Source organism: Antechinus flavipes, chromosome 2 (genome assembly GCF_016432865.1).
Source record: "Antechinus flavipes isolate AdamAnt ecotype Samford, QLD, Australia chromosome 2, AdamAnt_v2, whole genome shotgun sequence".
Classification (NCBI taxonomy): Eukaryota; Metazoa; Chordata; class Mammalia; order Dasyuromorphia; family Dasyuridae; genus Antechinus; species Antechinus flavipes.
Window position 1 is genome coordinate 520,107,195 of NC_067399.1, and position 24,028 is coordinate 520,131,222.

Below are 24,028 nucleotides of genomic sequence, written 5' to 3' on the forward strand. Positions count from 1 at the left end.
AGGAAATAAACACAAAGGTGAGTAACTATAATTGGAGGAAATTGAGAGGAATGGTTTCATTTAGAAAAAGCTAAATCTCAAATCAAGTCTAGGAGGAAAAGCATTGTCTTTTTTTAACGTTTGACACAGGAGAATTTGACTATAGTAAAGAAAGGGTTGGATTGGATATTGGGAGAAGAGTTACACTGTGATAAATGAAATATTTTCATCATGGAGCAAAAATTGAATGGATACCTACACACTGTAGTCAGAACACTGATAGGGTAGAATGTTGCCAGATGGCCCAGATACATTCTTTGCCTTCAGATAGGCTGACAATTAAATCACTCACTGGCATATGATAAAATTAACCTGTTTTTAAAGATCTACGGAAATGAAATTTTAATGATCTTCCTTAGTAAACTGTTTTCATATACAGCAATTCTCCCTTCAATAAAGCCTTTTTTTAAACTTAGGCTCAATTTGTCATGCTCTTTTCTCATCAGATGTCATCATCTTTTCTCCTCTATGGAACACTCATTAATAATTGCTAAGATCAACATTAAAGAACCTTATTCTTTTTAAACTTAAATAACCCTTATAAATCTACTCTTTTTTCATTTCATAAATGCTTGCTTTTCAAAATGGGCTTCTCTGAATTCCTTCCAATTCTTGATCTCCCTCAGCAACCCAAATTGGACTCTACTAAAAAGACCTCCTAGATATTGAATAAAAGGAGAAAGGATACCTGCCATTCTATACATGGATGTGACTTATCACCCCAAAGTTTTCTAAGAGAAGAGGTTTTGAAAATTTGTAGGAGAAAGGAAAGCCAAAGAAAATCAATAAAAATGAAAGGCAGCTAGGGAAGACTATCAAAATTCTGTAACTAAGTTAATTACTTAAAAAGATAATTAACAGCCATGTTCACTCGTTTTAGGGCTGAGATCTTTTACCCCTCGTATTTCAACAGAATGTAGAACAGCTCTTTTATTTCCTTGCCGTGCTAAGCCTTTCTGTACACATTTTTAAGGACTTGGAGCTGGCGGAAGGAAGAAACCCTACCTGTGGCCCGGATGGGGCACATCTCGGGGGCTGTCGCGGGCCCCGGGGCCCAGCAGCGGCCCACCTCGCAGCAGCACTGGACCTTGGAGAGCTGCTGGGGAAGCTGGTTGTTGCAGCGTCCATTGGCCAGGGACGCGTAACAGAATCCTTGGCGAACATCTGTGAGGGCAGAAAATGGCCCAGATTTCATTCACGTGAAACATGGGGAAGTGACGCCCTCCAAGATAACACCATTCTCAAGGTCTACTCAAGTGAGATAAAAAAGCAGGACCTCAAGCTCGCACGTGCACATCCTCCGCCTCCGCCTTTTTTGGGTTTCCACTGAGCATGCGCAAAACATTCCTTCCTTCCTCCCCCTCAGCTTGAGCTGAGTACAAGCAAATAACTCCTCCCCCTCCAGCTCTTCCAGCCCAGAAGTCCTGAGGCAAGTGGGGGTTGGGACTAGCATAAATAATGAACCTTTGCCGTATTGCCACTATTCAAAGTTCGTTATATAAACCCAAATAATTGATGTAAGTCCATTGTAAAATATGCAGCACCAATTCAGATACACCGAAACTATTTTGTGAATTCATTATTTGAAAGAAAAATCAAAAATAGTATGAGAGAGGAACAAAATCACCACCTTTGATATCATATATTCATATGTATTGATTTTATGTCATATATTATTATGTAATTATAGTTAATTTTTCACCAGTATTTAAAATATGTGTCTTTGTAATTGTTTTGATATATTGAATGAGTCTAAATAAACAATTAAACTTAGGTGCTTAATGTTTACTGAATTGAATTATATATTCTCCCTGGAATCAAACTATTTAATTCTAATAACTTTACACAAATAGTTTAATCAAAATATAAGATCTATTTTTAAAGGAAACGGAAGTCATTTTATCAAGTCCTTTTTTCTCTCCCCCTTCTCCCCCAGGCTAACATTGAGTCAGACTTCTGAGTAAGAAGGCACAGGGAGAAAGTTGTTGTTGTTGTTTTTTTTTTAAATACACATCTAAATTAAATATTTGTTCACCAATATTTCTTAAAAATCTATTTCAAAACAACCTGAAATGATATTTCACTTTGACAAGTTTTCCTTCTCTTCCCCAAGATAACATTGAATCAAAGTTAAAGGTAAATTAGGGATGTTTAAATGTTAATTTAGAAAAAAATCCACACCTAAATTAAATATTTATCAGTATTTCTTTTTTTCTTAATAGCTTACTACTAAGAGGGTTTTAAAAGGAACTGATTAAAATTTACAGATTAAACTATTCATTATTCCAAATATTGCTATAGGAAATGACATTTCTTGGAAGAATGTTTTCTTGGCAACAAAGTTATCTTTTCAAAGCAACACCACAAGATGCATTTCCAGATATTATTTTATTGGGTTTTATCTATCTGATCATCATGACAATATATAATACATTGCAGCACTCATTGATGCTATCAGAAAATAGAACATGACAAGGCAAAAATGTGTTTTTGTGGGTTTCAGATGAGATATTGCTATGATAAACTTGACACTGATAATTCACTGTGTATCTATTTCCATCTTCCCACCTGATGTCTACACAAATATTTAACTTGAAGCAAAATGCAATTTGCCAGACAAAAACTTTTTAGTTTTTTTTTTTTAAAGAACTGTTAGAAAAAATGTAGAAGTGAAAGGAAATCAAGGCTTTCACATGTCCTCGGCCCAAAGAAATTACAGACATTAATTTGTTTCTTGCATGTGAGTCAACCAGATAAAGGCATTGTGATATGTACTATGAAAATGGGAAAACATTAAATAAAATAGCAATGATTAGACAATTTAGTTCTTAAGCATATATTTTATGGGTGCATTTTTCTAATGAGAAAACCAGCAACAGATGCTCTATGCAAAATGATGACAATAATGAATATGGCTAAAAAATGTTCAGAAAGTGTTTATACTACATCATTTTCCAATATAGCTGCTAAGTAGAAATAAAACTAATCTGAGATACTTAAATCACTAACATCAAAAAGTCTAAAAAACAAAAATATGAACAAGCCATAAAACAAAGTTATGGGCTAGTTTTGAAAGGCAAAACAATTATTTCTTTAAAAATATTTTTAAACTACTAGCGGGTATTCAATTGCTTTCTAATTTTTTTTTCACTGTGGTTCAAGTTCCTGTACCACTAGTCAGAATGAACTCACAACTAAGGGGCAGAGGAAGTTTAATGTAGCAAGTTCCAGGATGAATGGATTCAATGGAACTGAAAACAGTGTTAGCTTTGTGGAGATGAAGACAGGAGCTCCCCATAAAAAGGATTAAGAAACAGTATCTGTAGAACCTTTCAAGATGTGATAAATAAGCAACTCTTAAAACCATATAATACTTGATGTCCAGTATTCAAAGAATGTGTTGGGTTCAAACCAAAAGCTACTGAGAGTTGAGAGAGAAAGTTTCAAACCTAGTGTAATGTCTCAGGTGCAAATAAGTTTGGTGGTCACAACTTAATGTAAACACTTGACCATACTGAGAAATATGTACACATAATTTACAGTGTGGTCTACTTTCAAATTGCAAATAGAATTTCAGACTATGACTGCAATACTCAGTGCTAAATTCAATCAGCTGGCTAATAACCACTAATGTTAGAAAAACTGGGAATTGTGTCTGTGTTGACATGTCTGTTTTTAGCCTGATGGCTCATTCATTAGATTTAAAGCTTAGGGACTTGGATCAAAATTTTGCAACTGAAGGTTGGCAGAGCAGTAAATCATGTTTGTGTATATAAGCAGTCCCAGACTTAAAACATCTGACTTATAAATGAACAACACTTACACACAATAATGCTCACTTATAGCCATGAATAGTTGTGGAAATTGTGGGGGGAAAAAGTTAGAATTTTGAAAGAATCTGTGGTTTAATAAGTGGGAGAAGTATAATAACCAGAAATAGATTAAGGATGCTGAGCAAAGTGGAAATTTTCAAACAGTACTGGCTTGCCTATATAATCTTGACACACTCAAAAATATTTTCTCCCCTTGAAATCTTAAACGTGTGTAATACATTTTTATACCATCCCAAATTTTACTAATTAGATATATTTAGGTGAATAAAGACAAACTAAATTATTGACTTCCAAGAGGACTTTTTGATAGTCAAAAACCATAAAATTTATAGATGTTAAAATCAATTTTAACAGAAGGCATTTTATGATATAGAGATGGTATGATATATGAGTAATACGGATTAGCAGTACTACAGCGGTTCAAAAGAGGGAAAGCTCTTCTTTCTAGATCCAATTTTTCTTGTGCAGCAAGATAACTATATAAATATGTATACATATATTGGATTTAACATATACCTTAACATATTTAACATGTATTGGACTACCTGCCATCTGGGGGGGGAGGTAGGAGGAAGGAGGGGAAAAGTTGGAACAGAAGGTTTTGCAAGGGTCAATGTTGAAAAATTACCCATGTACATGTTTTGTAACTAAAAAACTATAATAATAAAATAAAATTTAAAAAAAAGAAAGAGAGAGGAAAAGCTCAGATGCCAGGGGGATGAATGGGTAAGAGTTAATAAAGAAAAGAAAAAGGTGGAATATTATCTGAGATTTGAAGTATACTGGTACTGCAGGGTATTCCAACTGGATAGTAAGTATATAGCATGTTCTAGGGATGCTAAGTAGATCTACTTGGGCAAATGGAAGGTTCCTGGTAGGCAGTAGAGAAAATCAGATTGCTGAGTTTCTTAAGATAAAGATCACAAGGATCAAAAGATTGATTCATATCTTTAAAATATTCCCAAAGGCATCTCTTTAATAGCCAGAATCCATTACTTTGACCTGTTTAATCTATGATTAATTCAGCATTGAACTCCTGAGCCATATAATTGAATTGTAGACTGATTAAAGAAGATACACAAATACCATGCATTGAACAAGACTAATTGGAGAGGATATAGTAATGGTTATTATGTTCTAATGAGCAAACTTGCTCAGAAAACTGCTCAATATAGAAGTAAATATCACCTACTAAACTTTTCATAACAGAGCTCTATCAACGGTATACCTCATTTTCATTTTACTTACCTATACATCTGGTTCCATCAGGAGAGGTATAAAATCCTGGGGGACATTTGCAAAAATAACTGCTGACAGTATTTGAGCATTCACCCCCATCACAGACTCCAGGAATAGTGATACACTCATCAATATCTGTAATGTAACAAATATTTTAACAAATATCAGAAGCCTGTTATATAGAAATGCTTCATTTTTTATGTAAGTTTAGATATGTTACCAGTCAGATCAAGTCCCCTAAAATGACGTAACTGCAAACAATAAAACCAATTATAATGTGGTCAGCTGATAATATGTTAATTCATTCTTTCCCTCAAGAAAGAATTATAGAACTTTATAAAGGTAGTCCAGGGAATTGAAAACATCTGACCAATATCTTGCACTCTATATTAAGATAAGTTCCGAATGGATATATAATTTAGACAAAAGGTGATATCATAAACAAATTAGTGGAGCAGGGAAGAAATTGCCTATCATATTTTGGAGATCATAATGAAGAAAAGACAGACTCATAGATGATAAAATGGATAGTTTTCATTATATAAAATAAAAAATTTTGCAAAACAAATCCAAGGCAGATAAAATTAGAAGAAAAGCAGGAAATTAGAAAAATCTTCAATAATAAAAAATAATCAACTATTTTCAATATTCTACTCATGAATTTTCCTATTCTAAGTAACTCTTCTTTTACATCAGTTGTGGTCTCTAAGAAACTACAGAGTTTTCCTGAACACTTTCCTTTATTTTTATAATCATTTACCCCTACTTATTTAGGTACTTATTATACTATTATAAAAGTATGCTCAAATTTTTATCAACTAACAAAAATCTACCCCCATTCCCACTGGGAAAATAAAAAGAAAAACAAAATTCTCATAATAAACAGGCATGAAAATGATTATTACAGTTATAAGATAGATTAGAAATCTTGGTCATTCTCTTTTTTAATAGAGTAAAATATAAGTTGTATTAGGTTTAGAGCTACTACTATTAACTTGTCCTATTAATTTTATATAATTCTTCTCCCATTCTTCCCCCAATCTCATTACTATTCTAATTGACCTGCTTTTTGATTCTTCTTAATTATCATATTCAATATTTTATCTCACTTTTCCAAATCATATCTATACTTTTCAAATTCTAAATCACTTTAATGTTCCTAAGACACAGGTCTGATGGTGTCATTTCATTGCTTAAAAATTTCAGCGGCTAGCTCCCTTTTACTTTTTGGAGAAAATACATTTAAGGACCTCCACAATTTGACTACAACCTCTCTTTCAAGCTATAATTCACAGTGCTCTTATTTATGAACTTTATATTCTGGCTTAATGCACTGATAATACTCACTAATTCTCTCTCTCACCTTCCTGCATTCACTTCAACTAGTCTGAATGTCTGTAATCATTCCCTTCTAATGTTTACCTTTCAAAATACTTATCTGCCTTCAAAGCCCAATTTATGCACCATATTGTGAAGCTTTGCCTACTTCAAACCTACCTAGTTCCACCTTGTTAAAGATTTCTCTTTCCTCAAATTGCCCATTTACTTATCTGCATATATGTTGTATACTTCTAATAGAACATAAGTTTTTTTGAGGGGAAGAAGTGTATCATTTTTGTCTTTGTGGTTCCAGTACCAAGGACAGTTCCTTGCGTGTATATAGTAGGCACTTTATATTTGTTAATTTGAACTTTGGTTGTAGGATAGAGGGCATGAAGAGAAAGAGAAAGAAATAAGTTTGGAAAGAAAGACTGATGCCAGATTTTAATACACATTTGATCTGATATGCAACAAGAAATCATTAAAGGTTTTGAACAGAAAAATGACAGTTGGTAGTAAATTGCATGGAAACAGAATATTGAAGCCATGATATTGAATGAGATGATTAAAAAAGAAGGTATAAGAGAAGAGAAAAGGATCAAACCATCCATTGGAATTTTGATAAACAGTTGAAAGAAAGCAAGAGGGCAGTACAGCTAGTAGTTGGAGAAATAGCAGAAAGTAGTATCTTAATCATCAAGAGGAGGAGTACCCAAAAATTTAGAAATGTTATAGAAAGACCAAGGAAAATGAAGTATGAGAAAAAAATTAACAAAAAAGTTTCAAACATGAAAGTTTGGCTAAATGGTAGTATTTTCAATAGTAGTTTTAGAGGAAGTTTTTTTTTTTAATTCACTTAAAATCATGAAGAGCTCAGTATATTTATACAAGTATGAAACATAATTAATCAAATAGGAAAAGACAGAAGGATGAGAAAGAGAAGATGGGTTTCAGAAAGAGAAAGATGAGAGAAATGTGATAAATGTCAAAGGTAGAAAGATGGACCTTAGCAAGGAGTAAGGAAATCTCTTCTTATATAATAATAGAGAAGAGAAAAAAAGTGATGATGATAGGATATTTAAAGAAGCACAGAGAGGGAGATGAGAGAGATCCTAATTGATAATCTTAATTATTTATTCAATCAATCAATAAGAAATTCTTAGGTATTATTTCTGTGTCAACCATTTTCTCCATGCTAAGTGCTGAGAGCAGAAAGACAAAAGTAAAATAAATAATACCTGCCCTCAGGGAGCTTGATATTCTATCAGGAAATATAACATATACATAAAAACACTAATGGATAGGGGAAGCATGATCGGAAAGGCCCTTATGGAGATGGTATACTTGGCTTGAATTCAAAAATATATCACAGATTCCAAGACATGAGATATGAGGGAATGAATTTCAGGCATGAGAGATGGTCACTACTAAAGCACAGAGATAAGAAGTTAAAAGTGGTGTGTGATGAAAAGGACAGTTTGGCAGGACTACAGAGTACTTAAAGGAGAATGTAACAGCATATCAGTTGGAAAGGTAAATTTAAGTCAAGTTTTCAGTTAAGTAGGAGGACAAGTGCTCTGGCATAAGTGGAGGTTATAAGGATGTACCTAAGGATTTGAAAACATAGAGAAAAGTTTAAAATTATCATATGGGGAAAATTAGATCAGATACCAACAAGAGTAGGATTACCAAGTAAGAGTAAGGGCTCAAGTGAGGTCATATACAATTAATTTCTTGTTAATAAAATCAGCCCAATTTTGTTACTGAGAAGAAATAGCAGCTGCAGAAAATATCTGGTTAAATATAGCGGCAATTAAAAAATTTTAAAGTATAATATAACTGGATTAAGTATGAGCAAAACATCATCACCGTTTCACTAATTACTATATATATTAACACAGGATTTCAATGCAACTCTAGAGAATACACAGGAGAATATAAGTTATGTGTGAAGACATCTTCCATTTTCATGCTAACTCAAGTATTTTAAGAGAAGGATTATGGTATGACAGCAGGAATACCCTGTTGGCAACTTTTTCTGACCCATTCTTCATGGCTTATATATTCATCATAGACAAGACCAGTACACTGTTATATATTTAAGCTATTACTCTTTTACATGTCTAGATTCCATTTTTTCAAGTTATTAGTTTTGGATAATCTTTCATCTAAACATTTCCACTCAGAGAGGAAGAGAAGAAACTTAACTGAAACTCTTAATGGATGGAATTAATTTTAAAAACATAATAGGGTAATCTAAGACAGAAAAATTTTAAAAGCTTATTTTCACATTTCAGAAATAAAATATTTTACTGTATTATCTTTATAAACATTGAATAAGCAAGAAAATCTAGGGTGTATATATTAGAAATACAGTATTTGAAAAACCAGTCCAAACATGACTCCTTTAAACTACTTATAAACAGAAATGAATCTGTTCTGAAATAAACTCTTTCAGAGTTAAATACAGTTTAAGAGAATGTTTACAAAAAGTGATCAATAATATTCATTAATACAGTATTAGAAATTTTGTCCATTTCTCATCACATCTTTAGAAAGGTAGCAGGGGATATTATAAAGGAACACAAGACTAAGAACTAGAAAGCAGGAATTCAAATCCCACTTCTAACTTGGATATTATTAAAGTCTTCTGACTCAGTTTCCTTATCTGTAAAATGAGGAAAATAAAGCAGATGGGAGGTAATTAGCATTAAATAAAATTATATACATAAAGCACCTTGTATTTTAAAGCATCATGTAAATATAAAAAATAGTTTAAAATTTGCAAAACACTTTACAAATGTTATCTTATTTTAGCCTCCCAATAACCCTGAGAAGCAGGTGCTCTTTTTATCTCAATTGTATAGTTGAGAAAATGGAGACATATAAAAATTAATTTATTAGTAACAAACTAATGGATTCAAAATTAGATTTTGAACTCAGGTTTTCCTGACTCTAGACCAAGTGTTCTGTACTGTACTACTTAGCTAGCTCTAACACTATCTTAAAAGCTATATGATCTTGAGAAAGTAATAATTTCTCTGGGTTGTGGTTTTCTCATTTGTTAAATTGCTTCCTCACTGGGCTTTATTGAAGATCAGACATGATAATGGACATGAAATAACTTTGTAACTATAAAATACTTTGATTCTGAGTTAAAATTCAGGCTTTGGTACTTAATATGTATCACTGAACAAGTCAATTGACTTCTGTAAGCCTCAATTTTTCTCACCTGTAAATAAAGGGAATGGACTCAGATTTCTGATATTCCCTGCCAGCTTGAGATCATGAATTTAAGTCTATATCAAACGTAGGAAGGTATAACTTTGAGTAAACTCAACTTGTGAAAATATGAATTTTAAAAAACAAATTAATGTGATGATTATTCATTTTTGAAAATAAACAACATACCAAAAATTTCTTTAAATGGATAGCAATTTTCTAAAACTTGGCTCAATTCACAAAAATTTAATTTATACATAAAACTTCAGAAACAAGTTTATTTTATAAAGTTAGGTACTCTCTTAACTCTTGGACTTGGTCAATAAATTCTCATTTTAATACATCATTATATCACCAAAAGGTTGCTGAGTAATTACCAAAGTGGTAACCTTTTTCTTTTTTTAACCAAGATTTAGCAACATCTAAGTGACAGTCTTAAAGAGACATGTTACTTTAGTGATACAAAATGCAGACAACTATAACTATCCCCATAATGGCAAATTATTCTTATTTCAACTCTTTGTTTTTTGATGAGGTAAGATAGTTCTTAATCAGGCCTTTACAGAGAAAACTCAGACATGAGGGATAATATTAATATAGTAGGCTACCTTCCATTCCATATATGGGCATATTAGGAACATAGGACATCATATCTTGAACTTTTGAGAGTTTGCTAAAGCTTTTGTTCTATACCTCTGAGGAGTAGAACAGAAAGCCTATGGCTTAATTTAAAAGCATAAAGACACTGAACAAAATTGAAGTCTGGGGACCTGCAGAGTACTCAATTAACAAAGAAAAATTCAGAAAAAAGTGGACTAGATTCAAATATCTTCTGAGTCAAGTTCTCCATGTTTGTATTAAATACAACATTTTGACCTTTTAAAAAGCAAAATCACCATTTTTCTATTCTAGGATTGGGACTAAACCAAACAATATTTTACTGCTTATATTAGAGCTTATGTTAACATAAACAGTATTGTCATTGTGAAGTTATATAAAGGTAAATGGGTCTATTCCAACTTGATGGATATAAATTGAACCAAAATCTTTAATACATACTGGGAAGAAAGATGGAAGCAAGGATTGACCTGAAAGTAGCAAAACTGGCATGCTATCGCAAACTTACCAAGGGGGAGTGGGATAGAGAACTGGAGAGGAGAGAAGCAGATTCATATTTAGAATGTTACTGAGGTTGCTAAGACACAAATGCTCAAAATATTATTATTTTAAGAATATTCTTTTGGGATGATTAAAAGGGAGGTCTTTAGAAATAACACAGAGCTTAAAAAGACACTGTCTCAGCTTAATTTCCACAGCATTTATTAAGCACCTATTATATATAAGGAACTGATAATACAGAATTCTATAATCAAGCCAATGCTTCCAAAGAGGTAACAGTCTATTGGGGATTGGGGTGGGAGTAGAGGGAAAATGGAAAAGGATATATATGTGTGCATAAACAGCTAAGAAAAGGAGATGTGATTGTCAAAGAGAAAAAGATGGGAGGGAATGTGTCCATCAATTATCATTTATTTTTGTTCCTCTATCTTTCTTCTTCTTAGATATATTTTAAATGATTTTCTTTGTATCATTTTTTGTGTGTGTTCAATTTTACATGGTAATATACTTTACATGGTTATATAGGGCCAGAAAGTATTGGACGCCTTTTAGGTGACTCAAAATTTTGATTCATTGGTAAGTGTGTGTGTGTGTGTGTGTGTGTGTGTGTGTGTGTGTAATTTATAATAATATAGCATCCCTGGGGACATGATAATTGTCTTCATGTACTGAATGGATATTAAGTGGGAAAGGGATTCAACTTATTCTGCTTGGCTCCAGATCGCAGAAACAAGGAAAACTGGGTACAAATTGCAAAGAGGAAAATTTAAGCTTAATATGAAGAAAAATTCCTAATAATTAGAACTATCCAAAGTCACAATGGGCATTGCAGCATTGGATATTTTCAAAGAAAGGCTAGATAAACACTTGTTAAGTATGTGACATAGGGTTTTTTTTTTCAGGTCTTGACATTAAGTGACTTTTGGAGATCCTTATAAATTTGAAATTCTGTGGACTTTGCTGTGAGTGTCATTAGTTACTTTATTTCTCTCTACCTCTATTTCATTAAAGATTCATTTTTCCATCTGTAGGATTATATTGAATTTTTCTAGAGAAGTTTGAAATCATGTGTTATGCAGTGCTTTTTTTTCTTTGACCTCAAAGCTCTGGGTATTGGCTATAATATTCCTAAGAGTATTTATATGGGATTCAACAGATAACCACTGGATTCATTCTATTCTACTTTACCATCTGGTTCTAAGAGATGTAAGTAGTTTTCTCTTTTTTAAAATTTAAAAAAAATTGATGTCTACGTTTTGTTTTAGGACATAACATTTTGTAGTCCAATAATTCTTAATTTTTTTTCTTCTTGATTTGCTTTCCAGCTCAGCTATTTTTGTATGAGATACTTTAAATTTTCTTCTTTTTCCAGCATTTTGATTTTGTTTCAATATCTTGTTATCTTGTGGAGTGACTGATTTCTGTTTGGTTCACTCTAAGTTTTGTGGAATTTTTTACTTCGGCAAAGTGTTGTATCTCTTGCACCAAGCTATTAATTTCCTTTCTGATTATTTCCTTTCATTGATTTCATTTCTTTTCCAAATTTATCCATTTCATTTTTTAAAAATTAATTTAAAATTCTGCTTTATGGTCTTCAGAAATTGGTAGCTAAATTTGTGAGTAAGCTTTTTTTTGATACTTTAACTTGTAGATAGTTTAAAGTAATTCTCTTTTTCTGAGTTTATGTCTTGAGCATCTTTCTTACTATAATAGCTCTTTATGATAGGAATCATTTCTGTTCATTCATTTTTTCAGCTTGCTTCCTGACTTTAGACTTGACATTGGAGTCAAGCTCTGAATACTTCCAAAGAGAAGATCTGGATTGGCCTTGCTGCTACTTTCTTGTAGTATTGAATGTGGTGTTATTTTAGACTATCAGGGCAGCACAAGATGGGGACCTGTAAGCTTTTAATGTTTGAAAAGTAGTCTGATCCAGGGAAATTTCTTCTTACTGCCCCCAACCCCTGGTCTGAGCTCTGCAAGTTCCTTTCTTGGCTTTGGAACAGAGTAAAGTAAATTATTAGACTCAGTCACCTAGAGAGCTCTGCAGGTTCAGCATGACATAACAGCTTGTTGTGCTCTTGTTGGGATTCCTGCTCCTGATTTTTCCTTTGCAGATTTCAGTTTTACATAGATGCTAGTACTGAGATCTTGTACTCTTCCTGGGATCTGAGTTACACTGTGTTCCTTGCTTCAGAACTTGTTCTTCTCTGGATATGGAAGGGACTATAGTCATTCCCTAATCCAGGATGCTACTCCCCTGGACATATGTCCCTTCTATGGTTCATTCTGAATCTGTTACCTATTATTAGACAGTATGCAACAGATCTGCCAAATAGCACCTGTTCTCCTTTCTGTGCCCTAGTATGGTAAGCATATCCCAATTGTCTACAGGCCTTTCTAACTCACTATGCCCACTTGGGCTAGAAAAGTAACTTTTGAAAATTTTTTTCTTGAATTTTTTCAAGAAGATTTAGTGTGGTATGTTATCTAGATGAGGTTGAAGAAGGTTTTGGGTGGAAGTGGAATGGAAAGACCATTGCGCTGTTTCCTATCCTCTTACCATCTAGAATCTTCCTCTAAATCCTGTAAAAATCTTTACATATGCATGAGAGAGTCCTTGATGTAATAGAAGATTTTAAAACTTTTTTTAACTACTGAGTTACAAGGTTTTCCAAAAGTAAATGTTGAAAACTTGCTATGTATTTGGAAAAATAAAATACTATTAAAATAAAAATAAAAAGATCAATCTAATAATCTAAACAGGAAATAATCAAATGGACGAATAATGCCTTCTGTTTAGAAATACTTGCAATTAGACAGCTAGTCCAGTGATTTAACTTATCAATACTTATAGTGAGGAAAAGAAGTACAGCTGGACAAAGAGTTAGGCCAAAAATTAAGTAAGAAAAAAGAGTGGTCTCGTTTGCGTTGGGGAAACTTCACAATGTTTTTTTTTTTAATTCCCACAAGGTTGTTAATGAAACTAAGCTGTTTTCTTAGTGCAAAGATCTATCTTTTTGACACAAATGTTTCTCCTTAGCAACATAGTAGTTATGAATATTAGAATACCATAAGCCATAAACCCCAAGGAATTAAAATTGCAGGTAATTTAATAAACAAGGGAGAGCTATATGGTGGATGCAAGTCAGCTACTATCTAATGACCACTTTCACTCCAGAAATAATATAAGGGATAATCAAGAAAACAGACATTTGATAAAAGAGGTAAGAGGAAGGTTCTCAGCACATTTAGTAGATCTTCTAAAAGGATCTATGGGAGAACATGGACCAGAATCACGCAAGATAAGAAGGTCTAAGATTCAATCTGCATCAGTGAAGGGATAACCACATTCAGGGGAATAAAGATCCATTAAAATTGAAGATATACTCTAATAGATGGGCATGAATGATAAGTTACTTGGTGCTCCCGTGACCACAAAGCCTGATTTTTGAGCAGAATTACAGCCAGAATTAGAACCTGAAATTTTAAGATATTTTTGACAGTATAATGCTAAAATGGAAATTATTCCTCTACCCTTCAATTTGGGGGCTTCACTTAATGTAGATTTTGTCCCTAACATCCCTAATTAACAACAATAGTGACAAAAGAATAAGGATTTAAAGACAAGCAAATGACTCAGAATAAATAAATGTCTTATCATTCTTGGAAGTAATTAAATTTTATAATAATTTTTCAACAGACAGACCATTCAAGGGAAAAACTTCATAATACATCAGATAGTTTGTATAGACTGAATCCTATTAAACAATACATTAAAGTTTTAAGAATTCAATTGAATTCAAATATTTATTAAATAAAAATGATAGTGGTACTGAACATTTCCATAAGTCACAATTAAGAAACTCATATTCTAATAAAGGAAAGAAAATTAAAACATGAAAGATAATTCATACATATAAAAGATAATTATTTATTGACAATTTTGGTCCGAAGAAAAGATGAAACCATAGATCTAAGGTGAAGAAGATCGCAGCAATCAATGCAATACAAATCCCTCATTTTACAGACAAGGAAACAAAGCTCAGAGTGGTCAAAATCACATAAGTAGTAAATGTCAGAGACAGGATCTGAATGTCCAGATCGAATGTTCTTTCCACTGTACCTATAATTGTTTATGCTTCTTTATGTTATCTGCAAGTCGAGTATTTCTGGCAACATTGCATATTATCTGCATACTTTTTTATAAACTAAGGACATTTTCTATAATTCAAATGAAAATCAAAAATATAATCTAAAACTTATTTTTCAAGATTTAATTAACTTTATAAATTATTTTTCTCATGAATACATATATATACATCAGACACCTAAAGTAGGAGAATTAGTGAAAGTTAGAATAGATCTTGCCAACCAAATCTCTTCTTTCTATTAAAAAAAATCAGAAAATCAATTTAAAAAACCAGTAAGATATGCTACCCTGAAGGACACCTAACAACTGAATTCAAATTCAAATTCATATCTCAAACATTTAGAAGAAAATGTTGGTTTAAAATACTTCATATTTAACTCTACCTCTTAGTGTAAGTCTATAAAAGTGGAAAAGTCTGTAGCTTCATTCTGGTTATCAGCAGCAAATGGGTATATTATTCCTGGTAATCAAATTCTACTTGAATACTCAAGGGGACAATTTAAAAAGCAAGATGAAAGAGTTATATAGAAACAAGTTGGTCATTAAACATGAATTTCCTCAAACTTCCTCAGTTTTCATTCACCCCTGAGATATGGGGCATAAAAGGTCTTACCTTCACATTTTTGTGTTACTTCATTAAATTTGTGTCCAGCAGGGCACTTGCACTCAAATGATCCAACAGTGTTAATGCAATTTCCTCCTTGACAGAGCCCAGGGATGGCTTGGCATTCATCCACATCTGTCATATAAAAGAGAGACAGAGACAGAGAGACAGCAAAACAGGGAGACAGAAGGAATGCAAAGACAGAAGAAGAGATAAGGAGAGGAGAAAAGAGGGGAAGTGGGAGGGAGATGCAGGAGGAGGGGGAGGAGAGAGAAGAAGATGAAGAAGAAGGAGGAGGAAGAGCAGAAGGAGGAGGAGAAAAAGAGAGGAAGACAGGGATACATAGGGAACACAAAGACAGAAGAGGAAAAGGAAAGGAGGAGAGGAAAGGGGTAAGGGAGAGGCAGGAAAAAGACAAGAGAGAGAGAATTACTCCATTTAATTCATCTCTAAGAAAGTAAATTTAACAATCTATCCAGTGATATTAAATAAATTTACCTTGAAGTTTGATTTACATTATGGTTCTAAACTATGAAAAGACAAACTTTAAAAATATATATATTACATTGTAACAATGATTCATTTAATAAAGTTGCCAGTCTTCTAAAAGAAGACACATGCTTTCTTATTTTTCTCATGATTCAATTTCAGCCTCCATCTGGATGAACTTTCAAGTTTTGTTCTTGATGATGACGTTTTGCTATGCTCAGAGCAAAGCACAAAGATGCAATAAAGACAGACATCTATTTGACAACAATGTGCTCATAAGGCAAGATCTTTATAAATATGCATTCATTTTTCCCTTCACATTTAAAGAATTATAAAACCCTAATCTAAAATTAGAATTCCAAGGAAGATATTTCTAAACTACTTTATTTCACTTTGAGTAATTTTTTAATAAAATGATTTCAAAAACCAATGTATAGACCAGCTTTTTTATCTTACTATATGAAGAAAAAAAATTTACCGTTGCAAATTCTTTAATCATGTTAACAAAAGTTTTGCTTGAAATAATAAATGAGGGGCAGCCGGGTAACACAGTAGATAGAACCCCAGTCCTGAAGTCAGTTAGACCTAAGTTCAAATCTGGCCTCAGACACTTAACACGTCCTAGCTGTGTGACCCTGGGCAAGTCACTTACCCCAATTGCCTCAGTAAAAACAAAACAAACAAACAAACAAAAAACAATAAATGAGGGAGAAAGGATACCAAAATTCAAAATATTTCTTTTGGTATAACTTGCCACATATGTTTTACAACTTGATATACTAAAGAAATATTTTTTAAAACATAATGTTCTGTTCCATAAATAAAAATTATATGTAAAAATATAATTAGGATCATAGTTTACTTGATTATTTCACTTTTGCTCAAGTCCAGAACTTTCCATTAACCTGATATGAACATTTTTATAAAAAGTATTCAAATCTAAGAGATTACTTTTTAATTTATTGAGAACTTATTTATAAACAAATTTCCCCACTTGCTTCATCATCTTGCATACTATTTGTCATGTTTTTGGATAACTATGAATTCATATTTAGCTTGATTCCCTTCTGAGCATACATCTCTTTGATCAAAGCATAGTGGGCAGAATGACTTCCTCTCTTTTGTAGTACTCTTCTCAAGAATCAAAAAAGAAAATGGTTGTAAGCAATGGCCTCCAAAGATTCTTGCTGGATACTTTTAATGGCTACTCTTAAAACAATATATTTTTAATGTCATAGAAGTTTCTTACTATACAACTGGTTTTGTAAATAGAAATGCATTACTTGAGTGGACTTGAGTGGACACTCAAGTACTAGAGCAGTAAAGAAGCATATCTCCTCACAAAAGTATAACCCCATGTGATGGTCCTTCTTTGGGAAATCAGCACCTGCCAAGGAGAGGGCAGTAAGCAATGTAGCAAGCAAACCAGCTCAGACAATAAGTCCTTGTCCACATGTCCATGTGAGCTATGTAAGGCAATAATACATTGCATTCACTGCACATAAGCATGCCTGTCTTCTGCTAAGTATAAAGCCTGGTAATATGAGCAAAATTTCTCTTTTCACCCAATGTATTTTCTCAACCTTATATAAATTCAGCAGAATGGCCACCCCTCTCTCCAATGAACAAATCACCATACATTTATTAAGTGCCTATGCCTACTATGTGTTGGGTATTAGGCTACAACACTGCAAAAACAAACATAAAAGTGAAAACAATCCTTTGCCATAAGGAATTTACAATCTAGCTGAGGGAGGCAACATGTACCTATGCCCGTTCTCTAACCTTTAGATTGGAGAACTGAGCTCAACCTCAGCCAACTATAAAGTGACAAAACTCCTCAGTTCAGCTCCTCTTCACGGAATTTCATATGGTTCTATTTTCTGAGGACCCCAAAGTAATAGGTATGTGGTACTTAGGGCACCTGCAAATTAGGTCACAGGATTTGTATATCCCAGGAAGGGAGAGTGGACCCAAATCTGAAGAAATGCTCCCATATGCCCTTAAAAAGAGAGAGAGAATGGCAGAATCACTGAAATATGTAAACACTTAATAAATGCTTGTTGATTGATTAACCAGGTTCTCCATCTGGCAAAGCAGATACCGAGAATGATCACCCAGTCCCTAGAGTCTTGTATTACTTTTAAGCAGAAACATAACTCTCTCAATTCCACAGCCTTTTTTCATTCCCCATAAACCAATTTTTATCCTAGACACTCAAGAGTGGAGGCAGAATGTATGTTTTTGAGAGGAAGTGGAAAAAGCCAACAGGTGGTAAAGGCTGTTGGAGGAAACAGTAGGAGGTGTGAAATGAATAGCAAAATTCCTCAATATTAGCCCCCTCTTCCCTTTTTTCATCCTCCACATCCTCAATTTGTTAAGATGGACCACATTCTAACCTCTGGAGATCACTCTCCACTGGGAAGATTAGCATTGAAAAATCCATTTTACTAACACTTGTCAAGTTATATATATATACTTTGTCCTACAAGGATCACTTCAAAAACCCCAAGGGACTGAGAGGCCTCACAAATGTTTTTGACCCCCCTAAATATATTCCTCTGCTTATTGGGGTACAAAGAAAAGAGTTAATTCACAGTGTAACAGATGCTAGCCAAGAGCAGACAGAGCACATGGGTGTGCACCAGGAATACTATTTGGCCAGTGAAACAGGGACACCCACGGAAATATGTATTTGAAGCCAAGTTCTATTTTGTTGCATACTATCTTTAAAAAAATCAAAACTTAGCATAAAAATTTATTATCCAAAGTTGCACAAAATATTCACCTCATGTGGGCATAGACTAAATTTACCAAAAATACAGCAACTTGTTTGAATACAGTGAAGATGTCTAAAGAAACTAGCATTCCCCTTCCCCCAATCTTATAAAGAGAATCCTGGGAGTTTTCAGTCTCCACTGGTTTAGTACATAGTTGCCCCTGTTAACTTTCTCCTGTTTCCTGCCAGACATCCAGACAATAAAAGAATCTGTACAGCTGGAAGACCTAGAATAAAAGCCAAAAGCAGTTGCAAAGGCTTCAATGGAGAAGCATGCTCAGAAGAAAGTAACATCTGGGGAGATTTAATATTCTGTAACAAATACACATTTATTTTTATGTTGTATAAAATGTATTAACAGGGCACTTTAAGTGGCACTGAGTCTAATTTTCTTCAGATCAGAAAGGTATAACTAAAGAGACAAGGGGACATCTACAAATATGACCAACTTAAAAATGATTAAGAAAAACAAATAACATGTTCACAGATCTTATGCTGATTACCAAGCATTCCTCTAAATATAAAGTCACACTATCCCTGGAGTCAGAAGTATACTGAAGCACCTCTGTCAGATCAAAAGAAGGAGCTGCTAGTAGGGAAAAATTCATGAAGATTTTGACTGTTCTAAGAGAAGCCAACTTAGCAATACATTTACTTTGAATATCACACACTTTGAAAATAATGAAGCATTAATGCAACCAATAATTTCCCCACATCCTTTACATACAAATAGGGAAGCAGCTATACAAAGCAAGAGAACTCAATAAGCTAAATCCATTAATTAATTATTAGTCCATTAATAATATTAAGAAGAAACTAGCCCCAGACTTACCTTGACAAGCTCCTGTTCGGATGTTTGGGATGAAGCCTCGGCGGCAGGGGTGAGGTTGGGCTGGGCACATCTCACAGGGATGGCCCCAAGCTCTTCCTACTGTGGCACAGCAAAGAGTCTTTGTACAGACAATCCCACTGAGCTGTCCCTGGCACATCTGGTTGCTGACTAGTGTGAAACATGGACCGGTTCTGTAATCTGAAAAGACAAGAGGGGAAACTCCTTGAGGGCTGAAATACCCAAATACCTTTATGAATAGGAACAATGACAATAGAAGAGTTATTCTAGGGACAGCAGTGACCAGATGTTTATCTCCAGTGACTATAGAATAAGGAAGACAAAATAAGGAAATGAGTATAAATTCAACAGGAAAGATTTAGGTTAACTAAACCAAATAATTTCCTGATATTATGTAGTCATTCACAGTTCTTCTTTCCTGTGGAAACCTCTGAAAAAAGGAACAATAGTAGCAAGTTTGCTATATAATGAGGTCAGGAAACAAAGCCTCATGACCTATTCTGAAAGACATTAAATAGTTATTATGAATGCCGAGTAAAGTGTTAAAGTCATGCTGGCCTGTGGGTGACAGAACAATCCCATAAATCTAAAAGAAAGAGGGCTGGTCTGGGAGTCCTGGAAATCAGCTAAAGCAAATCACCCCTAAAAGAAAAAACTAATAGCATCTTCAACTGCTGTAAGAAGTTCCTATTCTAAGACCAAGGAAATGAGAATTCTACTGATCTCTCTTCTGGTCAGATTACATCTGGTGTATTATGTTCAATTCTGGGCACCATGATTTAGGAAAAATGGAGTCAGACAAGTTGGAGAATGCCCAGAGGAGAGGAACCATGAAAGGAAAAGACTCTCAGTTTATAACTATCTTCAAGGAACTGAAGAGTGTGGAATAGCAATTAGTCTCATTCTGTTTGACCCCAAAGGGCAGAACCAGGAACAATAGGTGGAAGTTGAAATTTTAGGTTTGGAGTCAGAAAAAAAAACATTTTAATGATTAGCATTATGAAAAAGTGAAATGTTGGGTCTCAAAAGGAGAAAAACATCTCACTGGAGATTTTCAAAAAGAGGCTGGATGACCAATGATTGGTTTTGTTGTAATAGGTACTTTTTCTTTGAAATTTGAAATTCCAGTGAGTAAAACCAAGAGAACATTGTACACAGTGACAACAAAATTAGGCAATGATCAATTCTGATGGGCATGGCTCTTTTCAATAATGGAGTGATTCAGGCCAATTCCAATAACTTGAGAGAGAGATAGTCAGATTACATCCAGAAAAAGGACTGTAAGGACTGAATATGAATCACATCATAGTATTTTCATCTTTTCTATTGCTTGCCTGCTTTTTGTTTTCTTTCTCACTTTTTCCCTTTTTGATCTGATTTTTCTTGTGCAGCATAGTAATTGTGAAAGTATGTGCAGAAGAACTGCATATGTTTAACATATATTGGATTAATTGCTGAATAGGAAAGTGGGTGGGGGAAAGGAAAGGAAAAAATTTGGAATACAAAATTTTGCAAGGGTGAATGCTGAAAATTATTTTTGCATATATTTTGAAACTAAAAAGCTATTATTTTAAAAAATTTGAAATTCCAAATTTCCCCATTTTTGACAAAGACATCGCCACTCTTTTTATCTCTGAGGTTTCTATCTTTGACGCAATCCTCATTCCTCAATCTCCCTCATTCTACAAATCTAAGCAGTTGACAAATCTTACCATTTCTACCTCCACATTATCACTGGCATATTATTTCTTCTGTCTCAAATCATAGCAACTATCTTAATTCAGACTGTTTTCATATTTCACCAAGATTATTACAACATCCTCCTAACTGGTCCTATGCACATCTGCCAAACTGATTTCCCTACCTTACCTACTCCATCTTAGTTAATGGGGAGCATAACAGACCCAAGATAAAACGGATCTTGGGAGCATGAATGCTTGTCAGGGTAATCAGAAGAAATAATACCAAACTAATCAGAGAATTACCCACCAACACACAAAAGATTAAAAAAAAAAGCCAGACACTGACAACCCCATGTCATTTTAGTAACCAACTCTTCCCTGGAGAACATAACAGCTTTTAATCCTCATTGTAAGCTTCTTCCCCATTGCCCCAGAATGACTAATACATTCCAGTCAGGAGAAAAAGCTGTATCAGCCAAGACAGTTCAAATTTCCAGAATAATATTTATAAATAAATCACCACTATTACTACTATCTAACATAATCTCTATTGAACAATGTCAATTTATGTGAATATATGTTCATATATTAATAAAATTTAAGTATTTTTTCTTTTAGCAAGAAATCATAAAGACAATTATAGTTTATAACCTCTTTTTTATGTTAAAAATAATCTTCACACTTAAAAAAAAAACCAAGAAAATACTATTTGTAACCTGTACCTTCAAATGTTGGACTGTTTTGAAATATGACTCAAATTGTATGCCATAAGAGATGTTTGACAAAAGTCCCCTTTAAGATTATAATCTAGCTATTTCTGATGAGGTTAGGGTTCCTGGTGGTCAGGGAATTAAATGATGAGGTTAGTGGCAGGTTCTGGGTTCTGGGAACCAAATGAAGGGATCTGGCTCCCTTCAATCCTCTTAGGATTTGGCACAGGGTAGGGAGTTGTGAAAACTGGTGGCACAGAGGTCCTTCGTAAAGGAATTTATGAAACCGAAAAGCCAGAATGGTAAAAGAAGTTTATTATTGGCACTGGGAAGTCAGCCTTTGCTATGCATGAATAGAAAGACTGAATTCCTTGGTGGCAAGGGAAAGTTTCTAGTGAGGAGTCCTGGCAGGAAGATAGAGAATTTCTAGCAAAGAAATCCTGACAGAGAGGTATAAAGTCTTGTTAGGGAAATAGGTGAAAAAAATAGAGGGTAATGCTGAAAGTGAATATCATTTCAGCAGGCAGAGGGTTGCTGCTATGCCAGGGGAGAGAAGTTCCTTAGCATGTTAGGTTCTCTGCAAGGACTAAGTTTAAAATTGCCATTTTTATAAGGAAATCTGAGACAGAAGTTTCAAATGAATGAGATTCCCTCAATGCTGTCACTTCCCCCAGGTCTAGATGAGACCACTTACATGGAATGGTTTTGGGCCAACAATAGGGGTCAATAGAAATCTAGATCTCCAGCTAAATGAGATTATTTCAACTAGTCCCAACCATTTTATCTAGATTCCCTGGGGTGGGTCTCTAACAGAGTCAGGATTCAAGGAAAATGTCTCAAGGAGCTTCTCAAGTGCTCCCCTCTTCATTTCTAAGAGTCTTTTGATATACATATGCATATACATATATATATCCAATATATGTATACATATAAATGCCATTATATGAATTTTAATTCAAAAGATTTTTTTATGAGAAATTTTTTTGGGGGGAGGGCAAGGCAATCAGAATTAAGTGACTTATCCAGAGTCAAACTGCTAGTCAGTGTCACATATCTGAGGCTGGATTTAAACTCAGGTTCCCTGGACTCCTGGGCCAGAGCTCTACCCCATTGAATCATCTAGCTGCTCCTTTGATGAGTAATATTAAACTTTGCTTAATATAAACTTATCTTAATATAAATAATTCTTGATTATCAGAGACATTTATCCGGGAAAAACTAAGTTGTGTAGTATCAAGTACAGTTTCACTAAACAATCCTCTGGAGGAGGTTGTTATGGGGAAACCTGCCAATAAAGGTCATGCATGGGCAGTAGGATAAATATCTGCTTGCTAATACTGTATGTACTTAAAGCTATGTGACCTTCTGAATTCCTCAATTCTTTATCAGCTTATATTCTGACAATGCCTTCTTACCTTGCTGATTTCCTGGCTCCCAGATCTCCTGCTCACATTTAACATGATAAATTCTTTCCCTGACCAGACCTTTGGCTTGTGAATTAGCATATGAGTATTCATTTTACAAAATAACTGACCAGAAGATTCTCTAGGATGATTAAATGTTTTTGCACAAAAATAATTTTCAATGAATATATCTCATATAAAAATACAGTTCTATAGGGTTTAAAAAAAACTGATAAAATAAGGAATTGGAAACTAATGTAGATTTTAAAGTATTCAATAAACTTTAGTTATTATTATTTGTATTATTAATAAGTTTATCTCCAAACTGAAAATTCAGGGAAGTTCAAATTATAGGTACTCATAGAGATAGGCTAGGTTCTTTCCTCCTCAAATTACCTCCCATTTGTATCATATAGACAAGGTGTCCCAATAGTTTCAGTCAAATTTTATTTAATGAGGTACCCTAAATATCCCATGTATGTATATACTTTTCATGTCACCTCTGCCATTAAAATGTGAGTTCTTTGAGGCTAGGGACTATATCTTTTGTGTTTCTTTTTACTCTCAGCATTTAGCATGATACTAT

General features: G+C 33.8%; 1 protein-coding gene across 1 annotated transcript in view; it reads right to left on the reverse strand.

The window, feature by feature from the left end:
- Positions 1 to 24,028, reverse strand: part of FBN1 (fibrillin 1) — a 274,426-nt gene that overhangs the window by 132,591 nt on the left and 117,807 nt on the right. Inside the window, exons 6-9 of the mRNA XM_051980617.1 lie at positions 19,630 to 19,827; positions 15,539 to 15,664; positions 5,121 to 5,246; positions 1,045 to 1,203 (exon numbers count right to left, since the gene is read on the reverse strand). Coding sequence (XP_051836577.1) covers positions 1,045 to 1,203; positions 5,121 to 5,246; positions 15,539 to 15,664; positions 19,630 to 19,827 — 609 coding nt within the window. The remainder of the gene's footprint in view (positions 1 to 1,044; positions 1,204 to 5,120; positions 5,247 to 15,538; positions 15,665 to 19,629; positions 19,828 to 24,028) is intronic.